Source organism: Hippopotamus amphibius, chromosome 16 (assembly GCF_030028045.1).
Source record: "Hippopotamus amphibius kiboko isolate mHipAmp2 chromosome 16, mHipAmp2.hap2, whole genome shotgun sequence".
NCBI classification, from domain to species: Eukaryota; Metazoa; Chordata; class Mammalia; order Artiodactyla; family Hippopotamidae; genus Hippopotamus; species Hippopotamus amphibius.
In genome coordinates this window covers 49,237,317-49,264,718 of record NC_080201.1, presented here as the reverse complement: position 1 = coordinate 49,264,718, position 27,402 = coordinate 49,237,317, and the positions used below count along the sequence as shown (strand labels likewise).

The window sequence follows — 27,402 nt, the reverse complement described above, 5'->3', positions numbered from 1 at the left end:
AAAAGGGGCTTTGAGAGCCTTTGAGAGGAAGGGAATACCCACAGTTAGGCAGGTAGGCAGCAGAATTGGCACTAAGCCTAGAGGCCGAGTTCAGCCAGGTGGTGCCCTGTCCCCATTTCAACACAGGGGCATGTAGGAGGCCTGAGGAAGGTTGCAGAACTGCAGAAATGATGAAAATCATGGATGCCAAAGTGGGTCATTAAAAAAAAAAAAATCGGTGTGGTGTGACTGAAATTTTTTAAAAAGTGAAATGGAATAAGAAAATATCAGAGCTTAACACAGGTGGTAAAGCTAAGCATTGTTTAGTGAAATTTTATGGCCACTCAGTTGCAATGTAAGATGTATTTCATTCAAAAAGATCTGAAAGATGCTACTGCTTTTAAGGTGTCTGTTTCTGGAATGGGGACATCTCATGTAGTGTCCTGAGGTAACTTTGGTAGAGTTTAAATTAGCAGTCCCATAAAGAAAGCAAGCACATGCTAAAATTTATTTTAAAAAGGAAGGCCCTTTTTATTAAATGTGTACGTTTCACTTTTTTCCTTTCAGAATCCTAATAAAAAATCTTGTGTTTCTGCTTACTTTAAAAAAACAAACAAAAAAAACAACCAAAGGAAACTATTAAAACATCACTTTTGTGATGGGAGAGGCAATAGGATTCAAAGAAAATTATACCTGGAGCAAAGAAAGAAATGGAAAAGGAACCGACTCTGATCTCGGGGCACACCATCTGCAATGTGCACAGCCCTTCACTAAGAGGATTTCCAAAACAAACCCATCCCGGGAGACCAAGGAGCAGCCCTCTTACCTTCTAGAGTAACAAAGAGACCAAAATCCCTAATGATCGCACGAATACAGATCAATCACTCTATTTGAAAAAGCACACAGGCATTCGACACTTGTTTCCCCTCCCTTCCCAGATTCTCTCATTAACAGGCTGTTGAGGAGGGCAGCCCCTTGGCAACGGGGCATTCACAGGACGTAAGTGTTCTTCACCAGGTGTTCTTTGTCGTCCCCAGAGCTCCAGACGGTTTGGAGGGCGCGCTCCTGGTTCCTCCGCGCCACCCTGATCAGGCAGACCATGGAGGCTCCCAGCAAGAGGATCAGGACCATCAAGAACAGCCCTGCCAGGAGCACCACTGCGGATGAGAGAGAGGCCTCAGAATCAGCGGGAAGAGGCGGGCCATAGCCAGAGTCCATGTGAGCTCAGGAGGGGGACCAGCAGCCCTTGGGCGAGACGTCCCCCAACCCCAACCCAGGAGGCTCTGGAGAACTGACACCGCTTGACAGGAAGTCCTCAAGGAGAGTCCCTATAGTCTTCAGAAATAGGTTCCTGAAAAAAAGGAGGTGCTATGCTATGTGCACACAGAGTGGCTACTTATGTTCCCTTTTTTATGAACAAAAAAATCCTTACTTCAACTCTGTATTTCCCTGCCACCTCTCTGCAGCAACCTGTACAGGAAAAGCACACATCTCTGGTGTGTGTGTGTATGTGTGTGTGTAAACACTTCCCCCCCACCCCAACCACCCATAGAGAAAGACGTGGCCCCACAGGTGGCTGGCGCGGCTGCCTGTGGAATAAGGGAAGTGCGGAGGCATGGGTATATTCAGAGCAGGGCCGGGAGGGGACCCTCATGCTGCTCACTGCCCAGGTAAATTTAACAGTGGTTGCCCCACTGCAGTCCCACTCATCAGTTAAGATGCTTTTTCTTCAGGTGGGGCTCCATCTAAGGAATGTGGCCTCCTGTGGCAGCTACTGAGCTCCCTCTCCCCACCTGGCTGCAGAATCAGACAGGGTCAATTCCCTCTCCAACCCTCCAGATCCCTATGCTTGGCAGACCAGGTACCAGCTTCATTCCTCTTCTAAAGCAGAGCAGACATACAGGCCAGGCCTGGGCTCCTTAACAGGGAAACAGGTGGAAAGAGGCCAAACCAGTGTGGCAGGTTTTTTGTGCAAACACTACCACCCACGGTTCAGGCTCAGAATCAGAAACAAAAGCTAGAGGAGGCCCAGTTTCCTTGTCGGACCAGAGTGCTTGGGGACAACAGCACTGGCTGGGGCCATGCTCCACCCACACACGGCAAGGGCTTTCCATCCTCCTTTGTATCACCCAGGACCAGCTTTGTACATGGCAGCAAAGTTCCCCCAAACCTGGAGTCAGTCTCAGGCATGCGTGCAGGAGATCCCACACACCTAAAACAGTAGGATGTGCCCCCAGTACCCCCCAGGCTGCCTAGGCAAAGATGGCCACACTCCTAACCCATGTTTATGTATACTGCACGAAGGGACAAACATCCACCACATGTTCCACGCTGCCTGGCCATTCTCGTGCAAAAACACAGCCTTCTGACAAAAAGATGTTTACAGTGAAGGATGATGTATCCGAGACAACATGAGCTGCAAAAACATAGCTGAGCTTAGTCAAGGCAGGCAGGTGGAAGGGGGCAAGAAGCCATGTACCTTTAGTGCCGCGGGGCAGGGCAGGATACAACTGCTTGCCTGAAAGAAAACACACAACCCTGAGGTTAGCTCTCAGCCCTCCTCCCCCCAGAGCTGCGGCCACCTGAGGGTTCCCCTTGGCCCTGGGCCTTCGGGGCGGGGGGTTTCTGAGCGACTTCTTCCAGCTCTTCTGAGGGTTCTGAAGCCTTGCCACCCAAGTAGGGACCCAAGACACATCTGCCCAACAGCTAGGGCCAAAGCCCACCCCTTCCCCACCAGGGAGCCAGAGAAGGGTAGGAGTAGAGTCCCAGTGACAGCATTTCCAAGGCCTTCATTCGGGGGATGAGGAAAGGGACTGCTGTCCTCTCAGGAGGGTTCCTCTGCCCATGGTTGTTTCTTGGGTTTAGGAGTCAGGCAGACTCACTGAAGCAGCGGTGCATGCACTCCTCCTTGGAGAGATAGCTGTTTTTGTTGCCCTGGCATCCTCCGTAGATGAAGTTATCACAAGAGTTCTTCTCGGCATTAAAGTACCAGCGTAGGAGGGATGCGCGGCAAGGCCCAGTGACGGCCTCGGCAGTGCAGTATTCTGGGAGCGAGACAGCCCAAAGGGTACAAATGAGCAGCGCCCAGGGAAGATGAATGGAGCTAGAATGCTCCCAAACAGTTATACGGCTGCCAGTCAATGGGGAAAACATCTCTCTGCTAAAAGAAACTTAATTACAGATGTGGCCAGTCAGGTCCACATTTTCAGATATCTTTCTTTTTACAGCCAAATTACAGTTATGGAAGTTATTCTTTGTCAGTCACTGTTACAGGCACTCTACATGTTTTAACTCGGTTTCCGAGAGGCCTGAGCTAGGCCCCGGTTTCATACTCTAGGACTCTGAGGCAGAGCTACAGTAACCCGCCCACAGCGCACAGCTGGTGGGAGGCAGAGCCTGCACATCACGCTGCCCCTCAAGCAAAGCTTTCTGAGGGCACGCCGTGGCACAGCCTGCTTCCTGCCGCCCCAGGGCATCCTCATGAGTCCTAACACCTGGGAAAGGTTGGAAAGCCCCACTCTATAATATCCTTAATGGAAATCCTCAAGTGTGTCTCAATTCCCAACTAAGAAAACAAGTTTTCTAAAACTTATACCTTCATAGTTGAAAATATCACTGGAGAGGTCATCAGAATTGTGCCTTCTGGGAACTGAAACACAAACATCCATGTCAGGGAGGCTGGAACAGACACAGGACACGGGCCTAGCTGGGCTGAGTCTAAAAGGGCCCACTGAGGGAGCGTGGACACTCTGGCGCTTGGAAGGAAGGGAGTGGAGCCCCCCTCTGTGGACAGCTTTGTTCTATCACCTCCCAGTCCTAAGGGCACACAGAATGAAGGCTGGATGGGGAGGCCTTCCTGTCACCTCAGGGGTTACTATGGAAACTAATCCCAGCCACAGTTTCTGGGGTGATGAGGACAACCAGAGGTGTTCACTCTCTGACACAGGGAGGAGGCCCCTTATCCTCTTGGGGAAAATTTTCTTCTGAAGCAGGACAGAAACCAGAGTTATGATGCCAGTGCCCCACGGCTCTGGATGAGCTTGCAGAGGCCAGCTCGGGAATAAACAATGAACCAGGCAAAGCAACGGCCAGGACAGTCACAGGAGTCCTAGCCTAGCAAAACTGGAAAGTGACTCTAATCTAATTCAGCATTCTGCAAATCGGTCAACCACTGAACTAATAGATGTTCACTCTCATGTGGGCGCTGAAGACTGCAACCAGTGTGTGGCTACTGGCTGACTGGGGGCCATCCTCAAATGGGGTGGAGACGGACTCCCTCCCTCCACAGCAGGTCTCGCCCAGCAGAACCCATTGCCCGGGGACTGGATTTTGGGGAAGCTGGACTGGACTTGCTAGTGCATCTGGACCACTCACCCCAGGCTCCTGATGCAGAGTCCTTTAAGCATAAAGAAGGAATGGGGCAGCTGCTGTCAGCACTACAAAGCAAGCTAACACAAAGCTCGAGATCAAGGACTGCAGTGGGAATAGAGGCAGGGGTGGCAGAGGACAGAGGACTCTTAGCATAGGGAAGGAGACAGACGGCAAGGACAACAGGGAGCAAAGGAGACAGAAAAGGCGAGGAGGTGGGTGAAGACAGCACAGCAGGCAGAGGCCCGGGGACTTGAGGTCAGCCCAAAGACAGGGAAGGGGCCTGAGCCACATGCAGCAGTAGCCACAATCCCCCATCTCCCAGGAGGAACCTGAGGTCAGCCAGGAAGCACTGTAGAACCCTTCAGCCCTCTTGTCCGCTGGACAATGTGAACTCCCCAGCATAAGGGTGCTGGCAAGGAGCCAGAAGCTGGCAGCCCAGGCATAGCCCTGTTCACCAGTTCTGAGTAAACAGAACCAGGAGGAGGAAGCCCTTGCACAACTCCCAAATTACAACTGTCCTTTCACATCACCCATCTGGATGGCCCTCATTCCATCCTGGGTCTTTTTAAGAACCTACCACTTGGGACAGAGGAATGTGCTCCATTCCTGGCCAGATCATCGACAGTGTTCTCTACAATGGGACAAATAAACAGCACAGTGAGAAAGTGCACCTCCAAGATTGCCTGGTGAAACAAAACAAGCTGCATCCCTGAGCAGGCTTGGTCCTGTGCGCCTCACATAGCAACTCCCATTTCTCCTTTATGTGGCCCCTTCAGTGCACATGCTGGACCACAAACCTGCCAGAACTTGGAAAATAAGGAACCAAGATTGACCTTGTGGGTTAAACTTTAAGATCAACCAGCTGGGAATCAGAGCAAAGACATGAAGGGACGTTATAAAAAGACTGAATGGCTTCCAGGGCCAAATAACCTGTTGAACTGTATTAACTCACCCAATGAATTAAAAAGCGAAGGGTGTGTTCAGCACTGTGAACGTACTTCATGCCACTAAACTGTGCGCTTAGAAATGGTTAAAGGGTAAATTTTGTGTTACGTATATTTTATCTCACACACACACACAAAGCCTAGCCAATTAAGGAAGTGCAAAAAAGGGAGCACTGGCAGGGTCCAAGAGGCGGGGACCCTCCCTTGTGGAGAGGCATGGGGCTGGCCTAACCTGACGCCATTACACGTTCCCATCACAAACCAGCTCCCCCAGTTCTGCCTCTCCCCTCATCAAGCAATCTTCTGGGAATCTGACTGGGAGGTTTGCCTACACAGACTAAAGGTGCAGGAAGAAGGACGGAAGTGTCTGGTCCCTTTGGTGGTTCTGGTTCTCATTATAATTAATTAATTAGTAATGAATAAACTGGCATTCTCATTATCATTTGGCTCCCCACAGAGCTGCAGGCCCGGGAGAAGATGTGCTGGCAAAGACTCCAGTGACTAGCTGCCTGGCAGTTCCAGTTCTCCTTGCAGACTCACAAGAGAATGCCTCAGGAGCTGTGCAGTGCAGCCACGCTCGGATGCCAGCAAATGAGCTTTCTGGGACCTCAAGGCGGGGGCCAGACTCTGGCTCGCCTCTAGAAAGATAGCTGTTTGCCTTCTCTCAGCAAAACACTACACGCCGTGGCCCCTTGCAGAGGCATCCCGCCTTAACGCCCACTGCCCGCTGCTTGTGTTCTTAAAACTTCACTCTCCCTTGAGGAACCGAGGAGTAACCAGAATGGCATGCACATTTACTACTGTCAACTCTTGACTGGAAAAGGACAGAAAAGGTAGCAAAAAACATTTCCCCTTAATTCCTTCCCCGACATTGGATCACAGCTGATGACGGAAAACTACATACAATAAATGGTATTTTTCTCAGCCACCATCTGGTAAGGTTGCCAGTTGCCCCCCAAAAGGTTAGGAACTCACCTGTACAATCCAAAAATAATACCAGCCACCTCGGCTCTCCAAACACTTGTTGAGCGTCTGCTGGGCACCGGGCACCCAAAGATCAATAACATGTTCCTCCAGGCACTCGGCGACCGCAGGCTCGTGTGCCCAGGCATTACGTTTTAAACCTCAGGTCACAGCCAAGACCACTGTTGTTTTCCTCTCTTTACACACAGCTTTAATAAGTTTATCTGATTTCTGACTGCAGAGCTCAAAGCCAAGAGAGATTACAGCCAGTGCATGAGGAGATATAAAAAGCTGACAAGAAGGCAGGGCCTGTCTCTGGGCTCAGGCTCACAGGCTGGTGGTGGCAATGAGCACTGAGGGCACCAGCACATTCCGACACAGACTTATAACCCAGAGTCCTAACACTGACACCACGCCATCAGGAAAGCATGCAAGAAGTCCCGTAACAATGTTAAGAAAACTGCCACTGAAAATCTTTAACAGACAGTTTGGCTGGCCAAATCCTCGGGTCTCTGGAACACTTGGGAAGAATCAAGCCCCAGAGCGCCAGTATCTCACTGCCATCAGGTCTCAAGGAACCCCTCAAGGCTCCGTTCAGAGCCAGTACATGCTATTGTGGGGCTTCAGGTTTGTATTTAAACTGGGAGGCTCTCAGGGTCAACATTATCTTGATTCCACAGAATCCCTCACTGAAGGCTGGGAGAAGGATGGATTCCAGAAGCACATTCTAGTTTTAACTTGATACACAACTTGGCTGGCTGGGTGAGCTCCTCAAGTCATTTGTCCCAAACGTAAAAATAACCCAAACGCCCAGGAGCAAAGGGGGAGCCCATCTGACTAGACCTGGAGGACTTTGCTCATGCCAGGCCTGGTGTGAGACTTGCTGAGACTTGCACTCAGCAGTGGGAGAAAGGAAGCTGGAGAGAAGACGCAGTCACGTCCCTTCTCCCCTGGCTCCAGCCTGCGGCCTACTCTCCTATTTCTGGGAAAAGGAGGGAGGGTACCGCCGCTGTGAAACCACTGTGTGGGCGACCTCCACACTGTGCCTGTTTCTTCTGCTTTTAAAAACGTCTCCCAGTTTCAGCCGTGAAGAACTAGCGAAGAGCAAAAGGCAGCTACGTCCCAATTAATAAAGTGTCTCTAGATAACAAAACTATCCCAACAGCACTCTCTTACCTGTGACACCAGCACACTTTGCAAGACACTCCTCCTTGGTCATGTAATTATTTTCATTCCCTCCACAGCCTCCATACACAAACTGCTGGCAGGATCCGTCAGTGACATTGTACCACCACCTAGGGAAGGAGGCCCGGCATCTTCCCACTTTCTTCAAAACTTGGCAAAAATCTAAAACACAACCAACCAGAGACCAGTTAGCTTGGCAGGGCAACTCTGGCAAGACAGAAGATATACGGACCTGTAGGAGGAGGCCCACAGCTTTCCAGAGCCCCAAGGGGAAAACCAGAGCCGTAAGTTCCAGCACAGTTCCTCTGTGAGCTGTTTCCAAAGTGTCACCATCAGGCCTACTTAGTGATTCCTTCTCTGTATAGGAAAGAAAGGCATCATCTAACGACAAAGATACCAACCCACCAGACTGAAAGGAATTTCAGTTGCACGTTGCTTATGTCCCTACCCTTATTATCAAACTCACACACATCCAGTAGAGAAACAGGACTTTCAAAGGCAAAAAACCAGACTGCAGGATCCTTCTGGATACGTGCCTGTCTCATTGGGCCAAGGGGAGCTTAGCACTGAAAGGCCAGAGCTGGCAATGTGAGGCCAGGAAGGAAGTGCATGGTCTGGTGCTCTTAGCACCCCCAAGAAGGACCTTACCTAACTTTCCCTGTCTATTCTCCACCAGGATAGGCCACTTCATAGTCAAATTACCACAAGGGCCTCAAAAAGAAGCTCCCTAATGTCAGTTCCCCTCACTGCCAATCCTCTAAAGGCCACTCAGGTCACTCCTCTGCTCCTGCACTTATAATGGCTCCCATCTGAGCACACCAAGATGGGCCTGGGTTATTACAAAGTGCCCCAAAATCTGGCCCCACTCTAGTACAAGGGAAAAAGAACAATGTTAGGAACTTTGCCTGCAGAAAGTTTAGAAATCTGCTCTCTCTTTAAAAGGGACAGATAAGCGAGTGCTGGAGGTACCACCTGCACTAGAATGAGACTTTCTCCCAGAGGAATCAGGAGGATTGAAAGCAACCTGAAAAGAGAGTAACCTGACCATGTGATTCAATGTCTGCTCTGCACCACCATATCACTCCCTTCCGGGATCACAAGTCCACACATCATCTCTCCCTACACCCTTGCCTCCTACATCTCTGTCTTCTGGCATAAGGGCATTCCAACCTGCCCCGGGCCCAGAACAGGGTGCTTCATAAACACCTCAAATAAAAACATCTCAGGGCCCAAAACTTGGTTATATGCTGTCATTTACTCCTCTCTAGTTGGTCTCATGTTTGCTAAGTTTGCCTCAGCAACTAGCGGTTGCCTTTCAAAAGCACAGAGGGCAGGGTTTGTGCTTCTCTTGCGTCTCCCAAAACACATCACAACAATGGGCAGGAAACCAAATGTTCCACAAAACATCTATCTATGGACAAAAAAGGTTGGTACTATACAAAACAAATACCCAAGGTACTCCCACACACATCAATAAATCATAGGTAACTAGTACAGCAGAAAAAGCATACTCTGACATAAAAAGTTCTCTGCTAATTTGCAAGCAACCATCAGTGAAATCAGTTGAAAAGCACCTTATCTGGACACTTCATATGAATGGAATCATACAATATGTCCAGAAACGGCAAATCAATAGAGACAGGAAGTAGATTGGTGTTTGCCTGGTGCTGGGGGTTGGGGGTGGAGAGTGACTGCAAATGGGCACAGGGATGGATCTTTTCGGATGATGGAAATGTTCTAAAACTGGATTGTGGGGATGGCTGTAAAACTCTGTAAATGTACCAAAAATCATTGGGTTGTATGCTTAAAACAAGTGATTTTATGGTATGTGAATACTTTAGTAACTCAGTTTGTTTTTGTTTGTGTTTGTTTTTGTTTTTAAATAGGCCCAGGCACCTTTTATCCATATAACACATCAAGCAGAACCAGCTGGGTGTGCACCTGGAACAGGTACTTTTGACGATGTGCCAAATGTCACAAAACAAACACAACAAGGCCCAGGTAAGACACAGCAAGAGAAGAGTTCTTGGGTGTGTGTTTCTGCCCCATCCACACGGCTCTCAAATGCCAGAGGTAGCACTGCTATCAACAAGACAAGACAGAGAGGACCCTCATAGGATCCACTTATGATTCAAAACTGAAAACAACATCAAGGCGGGAGCACTCAACTACTGCTGAGGTTTGGCAACAGCCCATGCAATGCCCTGCCAAGCTAAGAGCCTCGGGGATCGTTGACTGCTTTGCGTCTTTGCTTCCTGAGCAGCTTCAGGTACAGTCTTTTAAACAAAAAAACCTGAGGGGGGAACTGTATGCTTTAAATGGGTTAACTGTACGGAATGTGAATTATGTCTCAATTGAAACGCCTGAGAGGGGCCAAAAGCTCAAGGCAGCCAGGCAGGAACTGCCAGACACCACAGCAGAGAATGCAGCAGGGCGACCATACACAAAGGGTGAGCATTTGGTGGCTTTTCATAAGCAAGGATGCCACACACATTCTGTGCAGGTATAGAAGCCTGAGCATACGTAAAGAGGAAGAGGGAAAAAACTTATCTAGGGATGGACGGCAGTTACCGTGGTGAAGTAAACACTGCCCAGAATCTGGCCCTCATCTTTGTAGGCTCAGACAGGCACTCTTAGTGCCCCAGGGCTGATGAGGTGCAGGGATACTGATCTTGCTAACGAAGTGCACAGGCGGATACCAAGAAAATAACTGTCCGGCAGGGTGGCTGTGTACCAACACGCCACCTCGGAAAGCAAGCTGAAATGGAACAGGTCACCTGGAGTCAGAGTAAGGAAGTTTTCTGTAGGATTCCTGTGAACGTCCTCTCTACTGGGATCTACCAGACAGACTAGAGGCTCACAGTAGACAGCTTGGGACGTGCTTTGGTCAAGAGAGCACAGTCAAGGTCTGCCTCTGGAACACTTACTTTTCTGACTGCCACCACTGACCAGTGCCTCTTCCTGACCGGAACATTCTTTCTGTAGATGTGATGGTTCCTCCGTTACAAATTTTGTGGACCTGAGAGGCTGTTCTGTCTCAGACATCTGCTGTCAATGATCACACATTGATCTCACAGTTTACGTTTCAGAAGCAGTCTTATTTTCAGGTTCCTTGGGTGGGGTAGGAGGGGATGGGAGTGACTTCATTTTCGTCCCAGGGGAATTTAGAAATGTCTCTTTATTAAGAGAGAACTTGGACTAGAAACACAGTATATCTGGAACAACAGAATGCTGACAATTGTTGAAGTTGAGTGATGGTCTATGGGAGCTCATAACTGTTTTCACTACTTTGTGTATGTTAGAAAATTCCTATAATAAAAAGAGAAAGAAGCTAATCATTTTTAAAATAAATTTGATTAGAGTAAAAGAGCTCTAAGTAGCAGATTAGTTGGCCAAAGCTAGGTTCAATTAAGATGAAATCTAACCACACACTTACTGTGTCAAGACAGAGGCCCTTCTCTGAGTATGGAGGCTCCTTATCATGTGGAGAAAAGTCTCATTTTGTCATCTGCTTTTACTAACTTTTACTAAAGTTGCTTTTAAGCTTCTATGATATACATTTTTACTCTCTAGGCTTACGGAAGTGATCTCATGAAAAAGGATTTTGTTTTTGCTTGCTTGGTTCATTTCAAAGGAGAGAATGTTCCTTTAGGAAATACAGGCCACATGTTCTTCACCTCACTTCAAATAACATCAAGGCATTTTCTCTTTTGTTGTTCTCTAAAAAGCTTCTACAAAAAGCGAGAAATACTTTAGTATGTAAGATGACTTCCATGACTTATCACCTTCCTTAAAAAAAACTTCAAAGAAGTCAAATTACTATACTTTGGTAGACCCAGATTAAAATCAAAATGAACAAAAATGCAGAGCATGACATTTCTTGACACCCCATTTCACTGCCTTCACTAAGCTTGACGCCAGGTACATTATGTGCACTATTTCTAACAGTCACAATAAAACTGTGACTCATGCAGTAACACCCCCACCCCTCCTTTTTACAAATGAGAACACTGAGGCTTTGCGTACATAGGTTAAGCTAAGCAAGCAGCAGAGCTGGATCTGAATTCAAACTGGTCTGATCAGAGAGCCCAGGCACAAACATAACGACCCCCTGGATGGGAAGAAAGAAAAAGCCGCTATCGTGACAGGCAGTGGGAAGAGCGTGAAACTGAAGTTGCCTAAAAGCCAAAACATTCCTCAAGGCTTCATCACAACTGGAGCAGTCACCAAGGCCAGGCCCTCTGCTAGGCCTGTTTACGGTCACACTCAATAACAGGGTCACTGATAGCACCATACCAAAGAACTGGCCAAGGCTGAGGGGGACTCGGTTGGACAATTTTCAGGAAGTTATTCCTTAATAAATAACCTATTATTAAGCGATAACAAAAATCATATATTGGTCTCAGAACAGTTTTGGGAAACAATCATGAAAAATATGTTTTAAGTTCTTTTTTTATGCCCACAAATGCTAGTGCAAAATTAAATACGTTCTGTAAGTTTTCAAAACACTGAGTAAGAAAAACGGGGAAAAGCTGAAGGGCACCAAATCTGGATATGCTTGCTTCAGAATATGTAACAATGGAATTCTTGCCTTTAGGAAACAGTACCATTCTCCTGAAAAAGCAACAAAATGGTTAAAATCACACATTATCTGAAATATGAACTTAAATTACAAAACCCCGGCAGGCATTTTGAACATTAGCTATTACAAAACTGCTAAACAGACTGGTCTTTGTCACAGAAAACAGGTTTCTCTGGTTCTGAAGTCACTTGAGCTTTAACAAGGATAACCAGACAATGGCTCAAACAACTTCACTCTACATGCAGTTAGTGGGAATGATCTGCTGCCACCTTCTAACAAGGAAATTACAGAAATTTTAAGCTCCCAGCCACTACTAACCTAACCTAACTTTACAGGCTTAAGAACATGGTATCTAATCACTCTCCAAAAATGCACAATTATAGCTGTGCCTACTGAAAAGTTTAATGAAACATTTCAAATACTTTGAAAAGTACAGAAAATACCACAACACCGGGTATACTGACTTCTCAGCTTTATCAAATTCTAACATTTTAAAGGCCCAAAACATGATTGATAGAGCTGAAACCCTTTGTGTACCACCTCGCTCCAATCCCACCTGTTCTCTCTCCCCTGAATTAACAACCACCTTGAACTTAGCATTTTCTTTTATTCATATTTTTTTTAATATGCATTTCTTTATTTATTTTTGTTTGTTTGTTTTGGCACACGGGCTTAGTTGCTCCGTGGCATGTGGGATCTTCCTGGAGCAGGGATCGAACCTGTGTCCCCTGCATTGGCAGGCGGATTCTTAACCACTGCGCCACCTAGGAAGCCTATTCATATTTTTATACTCATTCAGGGTTAGTTTACCTTTTTTTAAATTAATTAATTATTTTCATTTTTGGCTGTGTTGGGTTTTTGTTGCTGTGCCTGGGCTTCCTCTAGTTGCTGCTAGCGGGGGCTACTCTTCGTTGCAGTGCTTGGGCTTCTCATTGTGGTGACTTGTTGCAGAGCACAGGCTTCAGTAGTTGTGGTTCTCAGGCTCAGTAGTTGTGACTCACAGGCTCTAGAGCGCAGGGTCAGTATTTCTGGCGCACGGCCTTATAGTTGCTCCGTGGCACGCAGGATCTTCTCCGACTAGGGATCAAAGCCGTGTCCCCTGCGCTGGCAGGAGGATTCTTAACCACTGCGCCACGAGGGAAGTCCCTAGTTTACTTTTAAAACAAGCAAAAGGACTTCCTAGGTGGCTCAGTGGGTAAGAATCTGCCTGCCAGTGCAGGGCACGCGGGTTCGATCCCTGCCCCAGGAAGATACCACATGCCATGGAGCAACTAAGCCCGTGTGCCACAAAAAAAAAAAAACACAAGCAAAAATAACTCTCCTAGGATTCTAGTCCTTGATACACTTTTTACGCCCGTGGGTGCTGTAAACTAAAGAACACCAACTTCTTGCCTCACTGTATCCTAATAAGAAAGCCTTGGATCCTCTCACAAGCTTGGAGCCACTCATGAAATGGTCCTTCTCCTCCCCTCAACTGCTTTCTCCAGAGTGAAGGTCATTAAACTTTTTTAATGATGGGCCAAATAGTAAATACAGGCAGAACAGTGTGAAATTATACAAGGCAATGGGAAAAATTATGACTGTTTCATGACCTTTAAAATTAAAAACTGTGGGTTATAAGTGTATAGAATAATAAAAAAATAATAAAATAAAACGAATATTTAGTACATTATAAGTTAAAATGTTAGAAACTTGAGAACTGAAGTGTTTAATTTTTTAAAATTAATTTATTAATTTATTTTATTTATTTATTGGCTGCGTTGGGTCTTCATTGTTGTGTGCGGGCTTTCTCTAGTTGCAGTGAGTGGGGGCTACACTTTGTTGCAGTCCTCGGGCTTACTGCAGTGGCTTCCCTTGTTGCAAAGCACGGGTTCTAGGCATGCAGGCTTCAGTAGTTGCCACACAAGGCTCAGTAGTTGTGGCTCTCAGGCTTAGTTGCTCCATGGCGTGTGGGATCTTCCCGGACCAGGGCTCAAACCCGTGTTCCCTACATTGGCAGGCAGATTCTTAACCACTGCACCACCAGGGAAGTCCCTGAAGCGTTTAATCTTCTTTGTAAATGAATAAATAAGTCACCAAGAGTAGTCTGAACAGTGCTTGCTTGTGAAGGTCTTTAGTCATATAACTAATGATATGGAGCAAGCATCTTTTCAGTTTGCCATAGTGAAGTGTCATACATCTTTTCTAGGTTTGGATCAGCTTCCAACATTTTATCCTTTGCTCTTTCATTGCCATGAAATCGCTAAGAGTTGCTTAACTTTTTGTGGAGGTTTCTGCAAGCATAACTTCCACTGGAACATCATCCTTCTTTGTCACAACTACTTTCCTCATTTCTGTCAGTAAGCTGCATATCCGGTCTCAAATGGCAGCAGTGTCTACATTCCCACAGTTAGCTCATTCTTCTGTCACTCCAGTTATGTTCAATTGGAATTTCACTTCCAGCATTATCACTTTTTCTCTTTGCTACACTTTGGTCTTTTTTGGCCAATTTCCTCTACTGATTAACAATTTTTGTAAACCATCACATACACTGGGAAACAAGGAAGCAACAGAACTACATGCTTTGTTGTGTATGAACTTAATAACAGCAATGCAGGAACCATCACCAAGGATATGTGTAATTTACACAATGGTTTGTGACTGAAGAGCTAGTAGGTAAAACTTGTTCTATACACAAGTACTCACAGCTAATGTATTGTAGTAACTGAAATCTGTGCATGTTGAAAACTACGCAGGAGCTTCCCTGGTGGCGCAGTGGTTAAGAATCTGCCTGCCAATACAGGGGACATGGGTTTGATCCCTGGTCCGGAAAGATCCCACATGCCGCAGAGCAACTAAGCCCGTGTGCCACAACTACTGAGCCCACATGCCACAACTATTGAAGCCCAAACGCCTAGAGCCCATGCTCTGCAACAAGAGAAGCCACCACAATGAGAAGCCCGCACACCACAACCAAGAGTAGCCCCCACTCAACGCAACTAGAGAAAGACTGCGTGCTGCAACAAACACCTAACACAGCCAATAATTTATTTATTTATTTAAAAAAACATGCAAAGCAAGGACTGCCTTTATTTCAAGCTTCATGGGTCACCTAGTCTAACTCTGTCACCTATTCAACTCTGTCATTGTAGCATGAAAGCAGCCTAAGGCAATATATAAATGAATGACCATGGCTGTCATCCCAATAAAAATTTATTTCATATAATTTTTACATCTTAAAATATTCTTTTGATTTTTTCAACTATTAAAAAAATGCAAAAGCCACACTTAGCATGCAGGCCATTTGTAGGCAGTGACTATGAGCTGCAGTTCGCCCATCAGTTCTTTAGAGTGTTTATAAAAACACCCTGCTCAGATTTTCCACACACACCCCCTCCCTGCCCCCCGCCTGACGTCATGTCACAGAATTCATCAAGTCCTACATGTATGGTCAGAAGCTATCACACAGACTCCTAGGGTTCACATTTCTTATGACAACACTGACCAGGCATTCCTCAGGTTAATCCTTTCCCAAAAAGGCTGCAGCACACCCTTCTATCTTCACACTAAAGCCACTTAGAATTCTAAGAATAATAGCCAAAGAGAAATGATTTGCTACAATAATCCTCAGACATCCGAAAATACTATTTTACACACAGAAAAAAACAGAGAGAATACAGCTCACTCCTCAGTATCAAAAAGCAAACAAGGGAGAATCAATTAATTCAAGAGTTTCAAATAACAGCGACAACTATTACTACATCCACAAAGGGCTTGGTGTGCTAAGACCTACAACAGCTGAAAATTCACCACCAGGACACCATGTTCATGCTAGTGAAATAATTTGTGAGACTTCCACATAATCATACTTAGAGCTGTTAAAAATAGACACTTTCATATGTGCTGATATAGAAAAGTGTCTAAGGTAGAAAAAAGCAGGGACTTCCCTCGTGGCACAGTGGTTAAGAATCCTCCTGCCAATGCAGGGGACATGGGTTCAATCCCTGGTCCGGGAAGATCCCACATGCTGCACAGCAACTAAGCCCATGTGCCACAACTACTGAGCCTGTGCTACAGAGCCCGTGAGCCACAACTACTGAAGTCTGTGAGCCTAGAGCCCATGCTCCGCAACAAGAGAAGCCACTGCAATGAGAAGCTTGCACACTGCAACGAAGAGTAGCCCCTGTTCTCCGCAACTAGAGAAAGCCCGCGAGCAGCAGTGAAGATCCCATACAGACAAAAATAAACAAATAAATTTTAAAAAGAATTTTTAAAAAAGCAAAGAATGGCTTACATATTATGATTCTTTTTAAAATTTTTAATTTAGACACATGTATGAATCTACCTTTAGGGAAAGAGACTAAAGGAGGGAGAGGCTCTTCCAGTTTTTCTTTTCCATCTGTGTCTTTTAGTACAATTTGAGTATTCTAATTTTTTGAATGTATTACTTTTATTTTCTTTCAGGGTTTTATCTGGATAGCAGGTTATAGTCATTCCTTTTGTTTGCTTAAATTTTGCAGTTAAGTTTTTCATGGTAAATAAAACTGAATGTGCTAAATTCCCTGGTATCTTAAACAGTAGTAAGCAATAAGTGATTGGTGAATAGCTAATATATATAAATAGGGTGATCATATAATTTACCCTCCAGATCAAGACACTTTTCAGAGTGAAAAGGGGTGTTCTTAATAGTTACCCTGGGACATACAGTGTCGTAAATTGGAACCCTGCAAGGTAAACTGAGCTGAGTAGCCATCCTACATAGAAGGCACACACTGGGAATGCAGTCCTTGACTTCCAGAGGTTTACAATTAAGTTAGAGCCACACGATTGGCTTGGATAGAAGAAGAAAAAGAAAAATCACACAAGGTAAAATATTACAATCACACCCTAAATTCAAAGGGCTTGTAAGCCACACAAGGTACAAAGGAAATGAGCAAAGGCTCTGGTATTGGGAAGTGACACAATAAATAAGGAAGAGTCATTTGGCAAAAGTGTGTAGGACAGATTAGAGGACAGGGCCTACAGGAAGCTGTTCTGGTAAAGGACCAGTGTGCGCAGGAATCCCTGGCTGTCTCTTACTATCCCACTGTTTTGGGGTGGGGGGCAGCTTTCCTAACCTCCCTGTACACACATTTCCTCATTCATAAGCGAACAATAATACATGCAACAAAAATGTGTAAACCTCTCAATAAAGCTGGAAAATGATTAAACCCGGTGTCTTCAATTCAGCAGTCCCCATATTTTGATTTAGGCCTGGCTAATTTAAAAAAAAAATGCAGATTTTAGAGGCTTGCAGTATCTAAATCAGACTCTTGGGAGGCTTATGAAGATAGAACAAAGCAATGATTATAGACCTATCATATCTGTGACATAATCAGAAATATGTATTTGGTCTCTCCTCGCCACCCCCCCTCCCCCAGAGCTCCTAAAACCCTTGTAATTTCCTGAGTGCTGGAACATGTTCTATTCTAATATTTGGTCTTTGACCCAGGTTTCTGACACAAGAACTAAAGCCCTGGCAATCTCTGGAGTAGTATGATTGTCTTTTTGTATGCCAATGAGGTGACTACTGGCTGGGGGAGCCCTAGAAAGCTTCAGGATGGGGGCTGGGGGAACTCCCCAGCAGTCCAGTGGTTAGGACTCCACGATTTCACCTCAGAGGGCTTGGGTTCAGTCCCTGGTTGGGGAATTAAGATCCTGCAAGCTGTGTGGCATGGCCAAAAAAATTTAAAAAGATGGGGGCTGGTTGCCAGAAAAACTAAGGCAAGATTAAAGGGTTGGAACTTTCAGCCCCCACCACCTATTCTCCAGGGAGGGGAGAGGAGTGGAATATTGAGCTAATAATCAATCACGCCTTAGGCTGTGCCAGGTCTTAGTTGCAGCACGAGGGATCTTTTTTTTCTTTTTTTTTTTAAGTTGTGGCATGCATGCGGGATCTAGTTCCCTAATCAGGGATCGAACCCAGGCTCCCTGCATTGGGAATGAGGAGTCTTACCCACTGGACCACTAGGGAAGTCCCCACAAGGATCCTTTTAATGTGAAAGAGAGAAGCAGAAGAGTCAGAAGTGAGGAAATGGCATCACTGGAGTGAGGAAATGGCATCACTGGAAAGACTTGGCCAGCCATTGCTGGCTTTGAAGATGGAAGGGAGTCGTGAGCCAAAGAATGTGCAAAAGTCAAGGAAACGATGCTTCCCTAGAGCTTCCAGAAAGGACCCCAGCCCCGTTAACACCTTGACTTTAGCCCAGTGACATCCACTTCATACTTCTCACCCCCCAGATATGTGAGGTAATACATTTGTGTTGTTTTAAGCCACTAGATTTGTGATAACTTTTTACAACACCAACAAATATACCCCTTAGCAGTGGCAATGATTCCAGGGCACTGCACCATCCTAGTTGGTTTCCTAATAAACCCCTTAAACCTTTGAGGGGTATTTAATAAAAAGGAATGTTTACAATTATCCAGTTTGAGTTATTACCCATTTCCTGCTGAGACTCTAAACTCACACAGAGCCCAAAGCATCATTGCCAGGATTCCAGTATCTTCAGCCACAGGAAGGAAGAAACTTGCCCAAAGAGTTAAAGGGGCAGCTAACTAAAGTTCTTGTTGAGGTGTCCTAAAGGCACCGCTGAAAAGCACAGCCCTCAAGTGGCCAATGAACCTAAGCAGGGATTCACTCACTCCTCTCCTCCAAGTCCCCCCACCTGCAATCCCAAAGGAAAGAACTCTGGGCTAGGAATTGGGAGTTCTGGTTTATAACCTGGCCTTTCCCACTGAGTGTCTTTGGGAAGAACAGCTTAATTTCTCTGGGCCACGACTGCTTCATTTGTTAAAAGATGGGCTTGGAGTCACAGTCCCTCAGCAAGTCGTGCCATCTCTGACATTATTAACCTGTATAATTTCATACTACCCTGAACATCCCATCCTCTCCCCACCAAAAAAAAAGAAAAAAAAAATCAATCATGCCTATGTGATGAAGCTTCCATAAAATACTCCAACTGAAGGGGTTAAGAGAGCTTCTGGGTTGGTGAACACATCCACATGCCAGAAGGGTGGCTCACCCCAAACTCCACAAGGACAGAAGCTCCTACACTGGGGACCCTTCCAGACCTTTCTCTGTCTTCATCTGGCTATTCATTTGTATCTTTAAAATAAACTGGTAAACCTGCTTCCCTGAGTTCTGTTAGCCATTCCAGCCAATTGGATCCAAGGGGGTCATGGGAACCCTTGATTTCTAGCAGGCTGGTCAAAATGACAGGCGACAACCTTGGACTTCGATGGGCAACTGAAGGGGAAGAGGCAGTCTTGTGAGACTGAGCCCTTAACCTACAGGATCTGTGCTCACTCCAGGAGTTTCCAAATTGAGTTAAATTGCCAGACACCCAATCCGTGTCTGCTGAGAACTGCCTGATGTGGAAAAACCCACACATCTTGTATCGGAAATATTCTCTGTAGTCAACAGGAGAGTTTTCTCTTTAAAATTCCTTCAGGTTAAGGAGAAAGCTGAGAATGTTAGCAAGAGAGCTAACTTAAGGACATTATAAATACAACTCAACCCAAGTTGAACGAAAGGCCTCTCTGTGTGATTTGTACCCACTCTGGATCTAGTTAGTATAAAAATGTTTTCTGACATGTCTGTTAGCAATAAGTCCCATTTTGTGACACCAAGACTTTTGCTTCCTGCTGTGGAATGCACCATTTATTAATCTTGAGGCTATCTTGACAATGGCCTGTCTGGAAAAGGGCATTTGTTCAATATAATTTGAATTCACTGGTGAGTAATAAAGTGAGGAGATTCAGTTGGCTTTCCCTCCAGAGGTCGCATTGAGATAAATTTTGTGGGCCTGCAGATGCATTTCTTAAAAACAACTCAAGTGGAAGGGACTTCTTTGACACAGGGACCAATTAAGAGTGTTGTAAAAATTAAAGGCGTTTTTTTACTCCATTACAAGCGCTTAAAACATTTGGCACAAATTTTGAATATGCAGTAGTAATTATATTTTTACGAAGACCAGACTAACGTAGGGACAGAGGCAATGAAGATAAAGAGAAGGATGACACATTTCACTAGTAACTCCAACTGAATGTGGTGACTGACAGGATAGAAGGGATATGGAAAACCAAAGTACAAACTCAAGTCAGTGAGTTGATCAAACCAACTCAACCGTCACTCCTTCCCTTTGTCTTTCTGCCTTGCAACCACCTGCCACGCCTGAAGATACAAAATTCCTTATCTTCACCTACAGTAAGACAATGGCTGAATATCACACAGATCCAAGTCCTGCAACACTACAATATCAGGAGATTAGGAGGTCAGAGACAAGAAAATGAGAAAAAATATGTTTTGGTTACCCACTTGGACTTCAAGTTATCTTTTCACCAAGGAATGAGGGAATCTTAAAGTTCTGAGTGAGTGAAGAGGTACTGAATACCAGGAAGGTAGATATTCAAGGCTATTTTAATTCTAGTGTGCCAAATTCCAAAGTTGACATTTATTTTACAATCAGTCTTATTTCAAGGTGCTCTATAAATCCCCCTATTTTGGTTAGCTGGATAGGTTCTACATACTTGAAGCCTTCTGTTTCTAGTACAGAAAGCTACTAAACACCCATGTCTGCTAGGTTCGGGGTGCCTGGAAGTTGTCATCATTAGGATAAGTAATTCAGAAACTTTAAAATAACCTCTAGGTATTTATGAGGAAAGAACATTCACAATGACAAATCTAACTTAAATTATAAGGCTCATAAAATCTTGTTGTTTTAGATATAAAATCTTGGCATTTTAGATATAAAATATTTAGATATAAAGGTTTACATTCCATAAAGTATCAGCACAATGCAAACCACCATTCCTACCCACTGTCATCTTATATTCATCACTCAAGGAGGACTATAAATTCCACTTTTACCTAAATCCATAACTAGAATTACAGTGGTCCATCTGAATAATCTGTAAGGAAATTAGCAGTTTCAAAGTCTCCCATGGAGGGACTTCGCTGGTGGTACAGCGGTTAAGAAACCACCTGCCAACGCAGGGGACACGGGTTAGATCCCTGGTGCAGGAAGATCCCACATGCTGCAGAGCAACTAAGCCCGTGCGCCACAACTAGCGAAGCCCGCAAGCCTAGAGCCTGTGCTCCACAAGAGAAGCCACCGCAATGAGAAGCCTGCGCACTGCAGTGGAGAGTAGCCCCTGCTCACCACATGTGCAGCAACAAAGACCCAACACAACCAATTAATTAATTAATTAATTTTAAAAAGTCTTCATGGACTTGTCTTCATTCACATTCAGGGGTTCTTAAGCTTTTTTGAAACACAGACCATTTTCTGAAACTGATTACAGCTAAAAGGCCCTCCTACCTAGAGCAATGCTTCTCAGCCTTTTTTCCCATTATCACCGCCCCCCGCCCCGGGCCTTTTTAGACGTTTTTCCTAATCACCCCACTAAATTTCAATACCACAGACATATCTATCTAGCCCTTTGAAAGGTCAAAAACTATTATAATATCTAATATTATTTCATCCCCCGGCCCCACCCCGAACATGCCCTAGACTCTGAATGACTGACCTTGGAATAAACACAAAGTATCACATATGAACTCAGGGACTCCAGATTAAAGGGTTTCTGAAGTCAGGGACCCAGGACCCCACTGGTGAGATCCATCTGAAATACTTGCCCTCATTTCTAAAATGACTTTCCAATAATGAAAAATGTGCTTCAAATAAACTTCAAAGTAATTACCTCCAAAGTTCCTGGGCCTCAGCATCCAAGTTTCAGCATTCCTTTATAAGCAATTTTCAAAAAGATCTTGTCAGAAACACGTGAAATGACATTTGTGGCCAGGGTCACACAAGGACATCCATAATCCATGCACTAACGCTTCTGGGGTCATTTGAGAATTCCTTGTTAGTCATGTGACCAATGGGCCACCAAGGCCTCCAGGGGTTAAGTCATTTCAGTGTGACCCCTTCAGGGTCCTCTCCTGTCTCACATGAATCACAGGCTACCTCATCCCTTATTTGGCCTGTCAGCCTCAGGACGTGGCAAACAGAGATTTGGTTGCCTGGCCAACCACCTGAAGACAAGCCCGGGTGCTGCGAATGACTCGGGGGGTAGGTAAAATGAGAAACAGGTTGGAGGCTGGCTTTCTCTACCACAGGCTGACTTATCAAATGCTGACCAGGCAAAGGAAATGTTTCTGGTGGCAAGGATCCCCTTTCCTTCAGTGGACCTAAAGGCAAGCCCCTCAGTGTTGTTTAGATATTGTCACCATTTGTGCCTCAACGGCCATGTTTTTAGTACTAAGCACACCAAACCTTACCATTTAAGTGCAGTTGATTTACAATGTTTCAGGTGTACAGCAAAGCGATTCAGTTATATATATATATATATATATATATATTTATATATACATTCTTTTTCACTCTTGTCCGTTCTAGGTTATTACAAGACACTGAATACAGCTCCCTGTGATATACAGTAGGTCCTTGTTATTTATCTATTTTATATATAATAGTGTGTATCTGTTAATCCCCAATTCCTAATTTATCCTTCCTCCACCTTACTTTTCTTTATAGTACTCATTACCAAATATCTATTCATTGTTCATTTATTTATTGTACTGTCTTCTCATTACAATGTAAATGCTATGGATTTCGGGGCGGGGGGGTGTCATCTGTTTCATTCAATGCTTTGTTTCCTGGGCCTAAAACTGTGCCTAGCACTTGGCAGATGTTCAATAAATATGTGTTGAATAAACCAGTGAATAAATATTTCAAACTGTCTTGGAACTAAACGGTCTTGCCTGCAAGTAGAACAAGTGCCTCTTCTGTGAAGGACAAGAATACAAGATGCTGCTTTGGAGAACTCCCAGCTGATCACCAACAAGAGGTGCACCTTCACTCTTATCTGCCATCCTCTCTTTGACTACCCAGTTTACAGCTATCCATAGGGGTGAGGAGAAGAGAACGGAGTGGTGACTAATAACACGCTTATTGGAGATTTACTGGAAAGTTCACTCTTTCAGTCAAAGTTCTGGGGAAACTAATTAATCCAAGAAGTTGATGCAAATGGAAGATATTTCAAAGCACGGTTGAGGCTCTCATGTGAATGCTGCTGCACTTGTCTCCAGTGGAAATTCCCAAGCACGATCAGCAAAGGACTATGAGCCAAGGAACCATCAACTCAAGTTTTGATCCACGAGTTATTGGCAGCAGGAACTAAACTTAACTGACTCCTCCCAAAAGGAATTTTTGAGGTTCTATTCTGAAAAGAAATATATTATCTGCCCTTGTATTGATCAAAACTATATATTTGGGGGCACTCCAAATACCAGGACTTATCACCTAAGAAGAGATAAAAAATCATATGCATTTGTGGCCACATAAGGGGTGTTCCCTAGCTACTATAACACACATACACACTCACTGCACTATACAATATCTAAGGGGTCATTATGTTTCATCTACCTTTGTTTACTAAATGCAGCATATTCTTGGCGTGGGAGTCACAACTCGAATGCTTAGAAGATACAGATAGCAGGCCAAGTGAATAAAGACAGAGAAAGCAGTCTCTGTCCTTTCCAAAAAAAGAACTTGGCACCATCCCAAGGGTGCTATGTGGGAACACTGGCCTGGTGCCACCAGATCTTCATATTTTTCAGGCAAAGCCAAAAATTAAAATATTTCATAAAAAAATTCTCACTTCTAGAAACTGTACAAGTCACATAAAGCCTGTTTGAGGCCTCCTGGGAACAGCCAGTTTATACTCTCTATGTGCTTCTATGGCAGACTAGCACTCTCCCTGAATGCTACAAACACCAGAACACCGGGAGCAATATCAGCTTTCCCCCACCTCCATCTGCAGACATCCGGAGCCAGGACACTCTGCCAAGCCTCCAAGTGTCCAATGCATCCCACACCCCTTCCTATCTGCCCTCCACCACCCAGCGCCTCACCAACATTGTTAGTCTCGAGACCATGTGACTCTCCTATCACTTGCTTATCACCACATCAGTCCCAGACTCCTGAGTTACCCTTCATCCCCATACACCCTGTTTTGTCGCCATCTCCCTTCCCCCAACTCCTGGAGTCTCTTGATACTTGTGGCCTATCTGAAGCAAAATTTCTCATTTCCTCAATCTTTTCTCTGAACATTACTGTCACTTCCTTACTCTAACTGAACCCAGCTCTCCCCTGAAAATATAGCTTCTCTCACGCCCTTCCAATTGGGCACTGCTTCTACACCATTCTCCCTCCAGCCTAAACACCCAGTTATGAATCTCATCATCAGAGCAAATCGTACCCCACCTCGTGGATCGTCTGCTGACCCAGATCACTACTCCATGATTTTAACTCTTGGCCCACTCTCACTCCCACTGCTGCTCATACCATCATTCTTGGTAATTTCCATATCCAAACAGGTGATCCTCCAACGATCCAGGCCTCTTACTTCCTAGACCTCCTCTCCTCCAGTGATCTTGTCCTCCCTGCAGCCGCTCCCTCCCATGGTCACACCTAGACCTTGTCTCAGTAATTGCAGCTTCTTCAGAACCTCAGTTTCATATATCTCTCTCACTGCCCACTGTATCCTATCCTAGTTCATTTTCTTCAAAACCTCAACTCCAACAATCCACAGGCCCTACGGCCTTTCCACTACTCCTCAGCCCCCTCATGTCTTCACACAGATTATTCCTTGACCAACCATTATGGTCACCCCCTTACACACATTCACTACACACTTCCCCCGCTCCACCATACTCATCTGGAGGTACCTGTGCAGCTGTGTGTGGCTGGAGAAACACCTTACTTTTAATGGATGACCGTGCTTCCTGAGAAAAATCAAACCAATCAGAATGGGTGGGAGGGGGTAAAAACTACCTCCTGCCTCAAATTAAGCTGTTGAAAGCTTTCATACAAATAGAACTTCAGATAAGCAAGGGCATTAGTTCATCTAGCCAGATAGGAGTACTTCTGAAAGGTCAGGAGGTCCAGCCAGCTGCAGCAGCTGGGGAAGCCACTGGGAACAAACAGAAAAGGCCCCTGCAGCCAGACCTGGCTTTGTCAATTACTATTGTGGGACCTTAGGCAAGATCTCTAACTTCACCACCACGCCAGGTTGTTTCAAGGATTAAATAATGCGTAAGAGCTCCAAACAAGCAATAGATGTTAGCCCCAAACTTAGTTTTGATAAAATCCCAGGCCAGGTAACTGGAAGGTATATCCTAACATAATGAATTCCTCTAAATAAAGTCCAGAAGGGCTGACAAATTCTAGTTCAGATCATAAGAATGATCAGCACCCGCATTCCCAATTCCCTGGAACTGAGTATCTCCCCACTAGCCCTTAACACTATCCCCCCCCACCCCCCAACTCACTTTTTCCTCTCTGCCTCAGGCATAGGGCAATTAACAGTCTTCAGAAGCCATCACAGGTGATGACTTGGCGCATATACATCCTGCTTTCTCTCTTTCCATCCAAAATGCTGGCCTATAAAGCCACCTGGCTCCTGCCTACTTTTCCTACTTGGCATCCTCCTCCAATCCCCCGTCTCTCCCGCCCAACACACTCCTGCTCCAGCCGCGCTGGCACGAAGCTTGTTCCAGCCTCAAGGCCTCTGCACTCCACTACTTCCAATTGGACACCCGTCCCTGAGGCCTCTGTGTCACTGCCACAAGCTCATTCTTCATGTTAGAGCTCAGCTGTCACTGTCCTCAGAGAGACTTCCCCTGACAACCTGAGCTAAAGTGGCCCCCATCATCTTACATCACCCCTGTTTGTCTACTTCACCCTGTTCAATTACATCTTAGTAATTTAATACTGTGGTGAGTGCTCTTTATTTAAATGTTTACTCCCTGTCTCTGTCTATCCCACTGGAATATAATAAGCTCTCTAAGTGCAAGGACCCGGCTTGTCTGAGTCACAACTGTTATCACTAATGCCAGCACTGTCCCTGACACACAGCATGGGCTCAATAAATTTTGTTGAATTGACAAATTCTTTCAAGAGAGTTATTTTCAAAGTCTGCTTGTGCCTGTATGAAGCAGTAAGGTTAGACCAACACTTATTCAAAAAGACCTTTCAGGCCAAACATCTGTAGAGGGTAGAGGTTTAAACTGGGCCTTATCCTTTAAAAAATAAAAAATAAATAAATTGGGCCTTCTCCTCCACCAACCTCTAAGGACCAGTCCAAGGAATCCAAGCCCAGCTTCTCATGCCAATATTCTTTTTTTTTTTTATGCCAATATTCTTATACCAAGAGGCTCCCCACCTTGCACCCTGACAAAGTCCCCCCTCCCCCAACAGTTTTGCTTTTCTTTTCCTTCCTTTGGATATCACTGAGAAACACTTTTCTTCTGGGAGGCGCTCTGCTGCAACTGAACCAGAAATGTTTCTCAGGAGGCTGCTGTCCAATATTCAAAGAGGCTGGGGGTGAGGGCTTCTTTCCTGAGGCTAAAACGGCCACCAAGTCACCTAATCCAAGCCCCGCCCTCTGCGGCTGGCCTCCCTGGGCTTTCTCGGAACTTTTCGCTGCCAGAAGAGGCTGCTCTTCTGTTCGGCCCCTCACCTCCTTCCTGCCACAGGAAGGGCCACTGCCACTCCTTCTCGGTCAACAGCCCCAGTCTCCTCCCTCATCAGGAAACTTTTCCCAGTCCGGGCTCCTCCGCCCGTCCTCACTCCCCAGGGCTCTCAAACCTCATTCTCAAGGTTCAATCTAGCAGGGTTGGCTCCACTACATCCCCTGAGCTTCACCAAGGCGCCCCCAACTTCCTCCCCCGCCAATCCTCCCGGCTCAGACCTTGCCCAGGGCCTCCTGAGACCCCAAACTACCCCCCCGACCCTGCCCCTAGCGCCCCGCCTTCGGCCTCTCGGCCCTCCACAACTCCCAGGAGACCCGCCCGGGCCCTCACCGTGGACGCCACCTTCTCCGTCGGCCGCCTCAGCCCCGGAGAGGAGCAGCGATGCCAGCATGGCGAGGAGCGCCCAGCACCTCCTTGGCCCACACAGCTGCGCCATGACGGACTCCACCCGGCCGCACAGACGAGGCCTTGAGCCGCCGGCCGTTGGGGTCTCGCGATCACGGGCGGAAGACCCTTGCCGCGCACGCGCACTGGAGAGCGTCGCGTTCAGGTGTGGGCGCTCGCAGAGGGTCCGCGCGGTGCGCGCCTGCCCTCGTCACAGAGGAAGTCTCCGGAAAGCCCCTTTCTCGGTCCTTCGGTGTGCGGACACTCTGCTTCCTGCGCCCACGATGATTCAGTCCGCTCCTCGCTCTCCCCGGACTCCCCCTACCCTTCAGAACCCCGCCACACCCCTAGACGCTCGGTGGGCGCCAGCGGTAATGGCGGCCGCCTCGAAGCAGCTGCCGAAGGTGGATGGCCAGGGAGGGGGCGGGGCGCAC

General features: G+C 46.0%; 1 protein-coding gene across 2 annotated transcripts; it reads right to left on the bottom strand.

Annotated features, from left to right (window-relative positions):
- Positions 1 to 473: 473 nt before the first annotated feature.
- Positions 474 to 27,402, bottom strand: SPINT2 (serine peptidase inhibitor, Kunitz type 2). 2 transcript variants are annotated; one of them, XM_057711258.1, is made up of 7 exons: positions 26,915 to 27,400; positions 7,434 to 7,604; positions 4,928 to 4,981; positions 3,575 to 3,628; positions 2,862 to 3,023; positions 2,459 to 2,497; positions 474 to 1,136 (listed from the first exon to the last, which is right to left on the bottom strand). In XM_057711258.1, exons 1-7 carry the CDS (start codon positions 27,018 to 27,020, stop codon positions 970 to 972), a joined length of 753 nt encoding a protein of 250 aa, XP_057567241.1. In that variant the 5' UTR covers positions 27,021 to 27,400; the 3' UTR covers positions 474 to 969. The 2 variants fall into 2 exon arrangements, with proteins under 2 accessions (XP_057567241.1, XP_057567242.1); XM_057711259.1 differs by lacking the exon at positions 4,928 to 4,981 and having other exon boundaries at positions 26,915 to 27,402.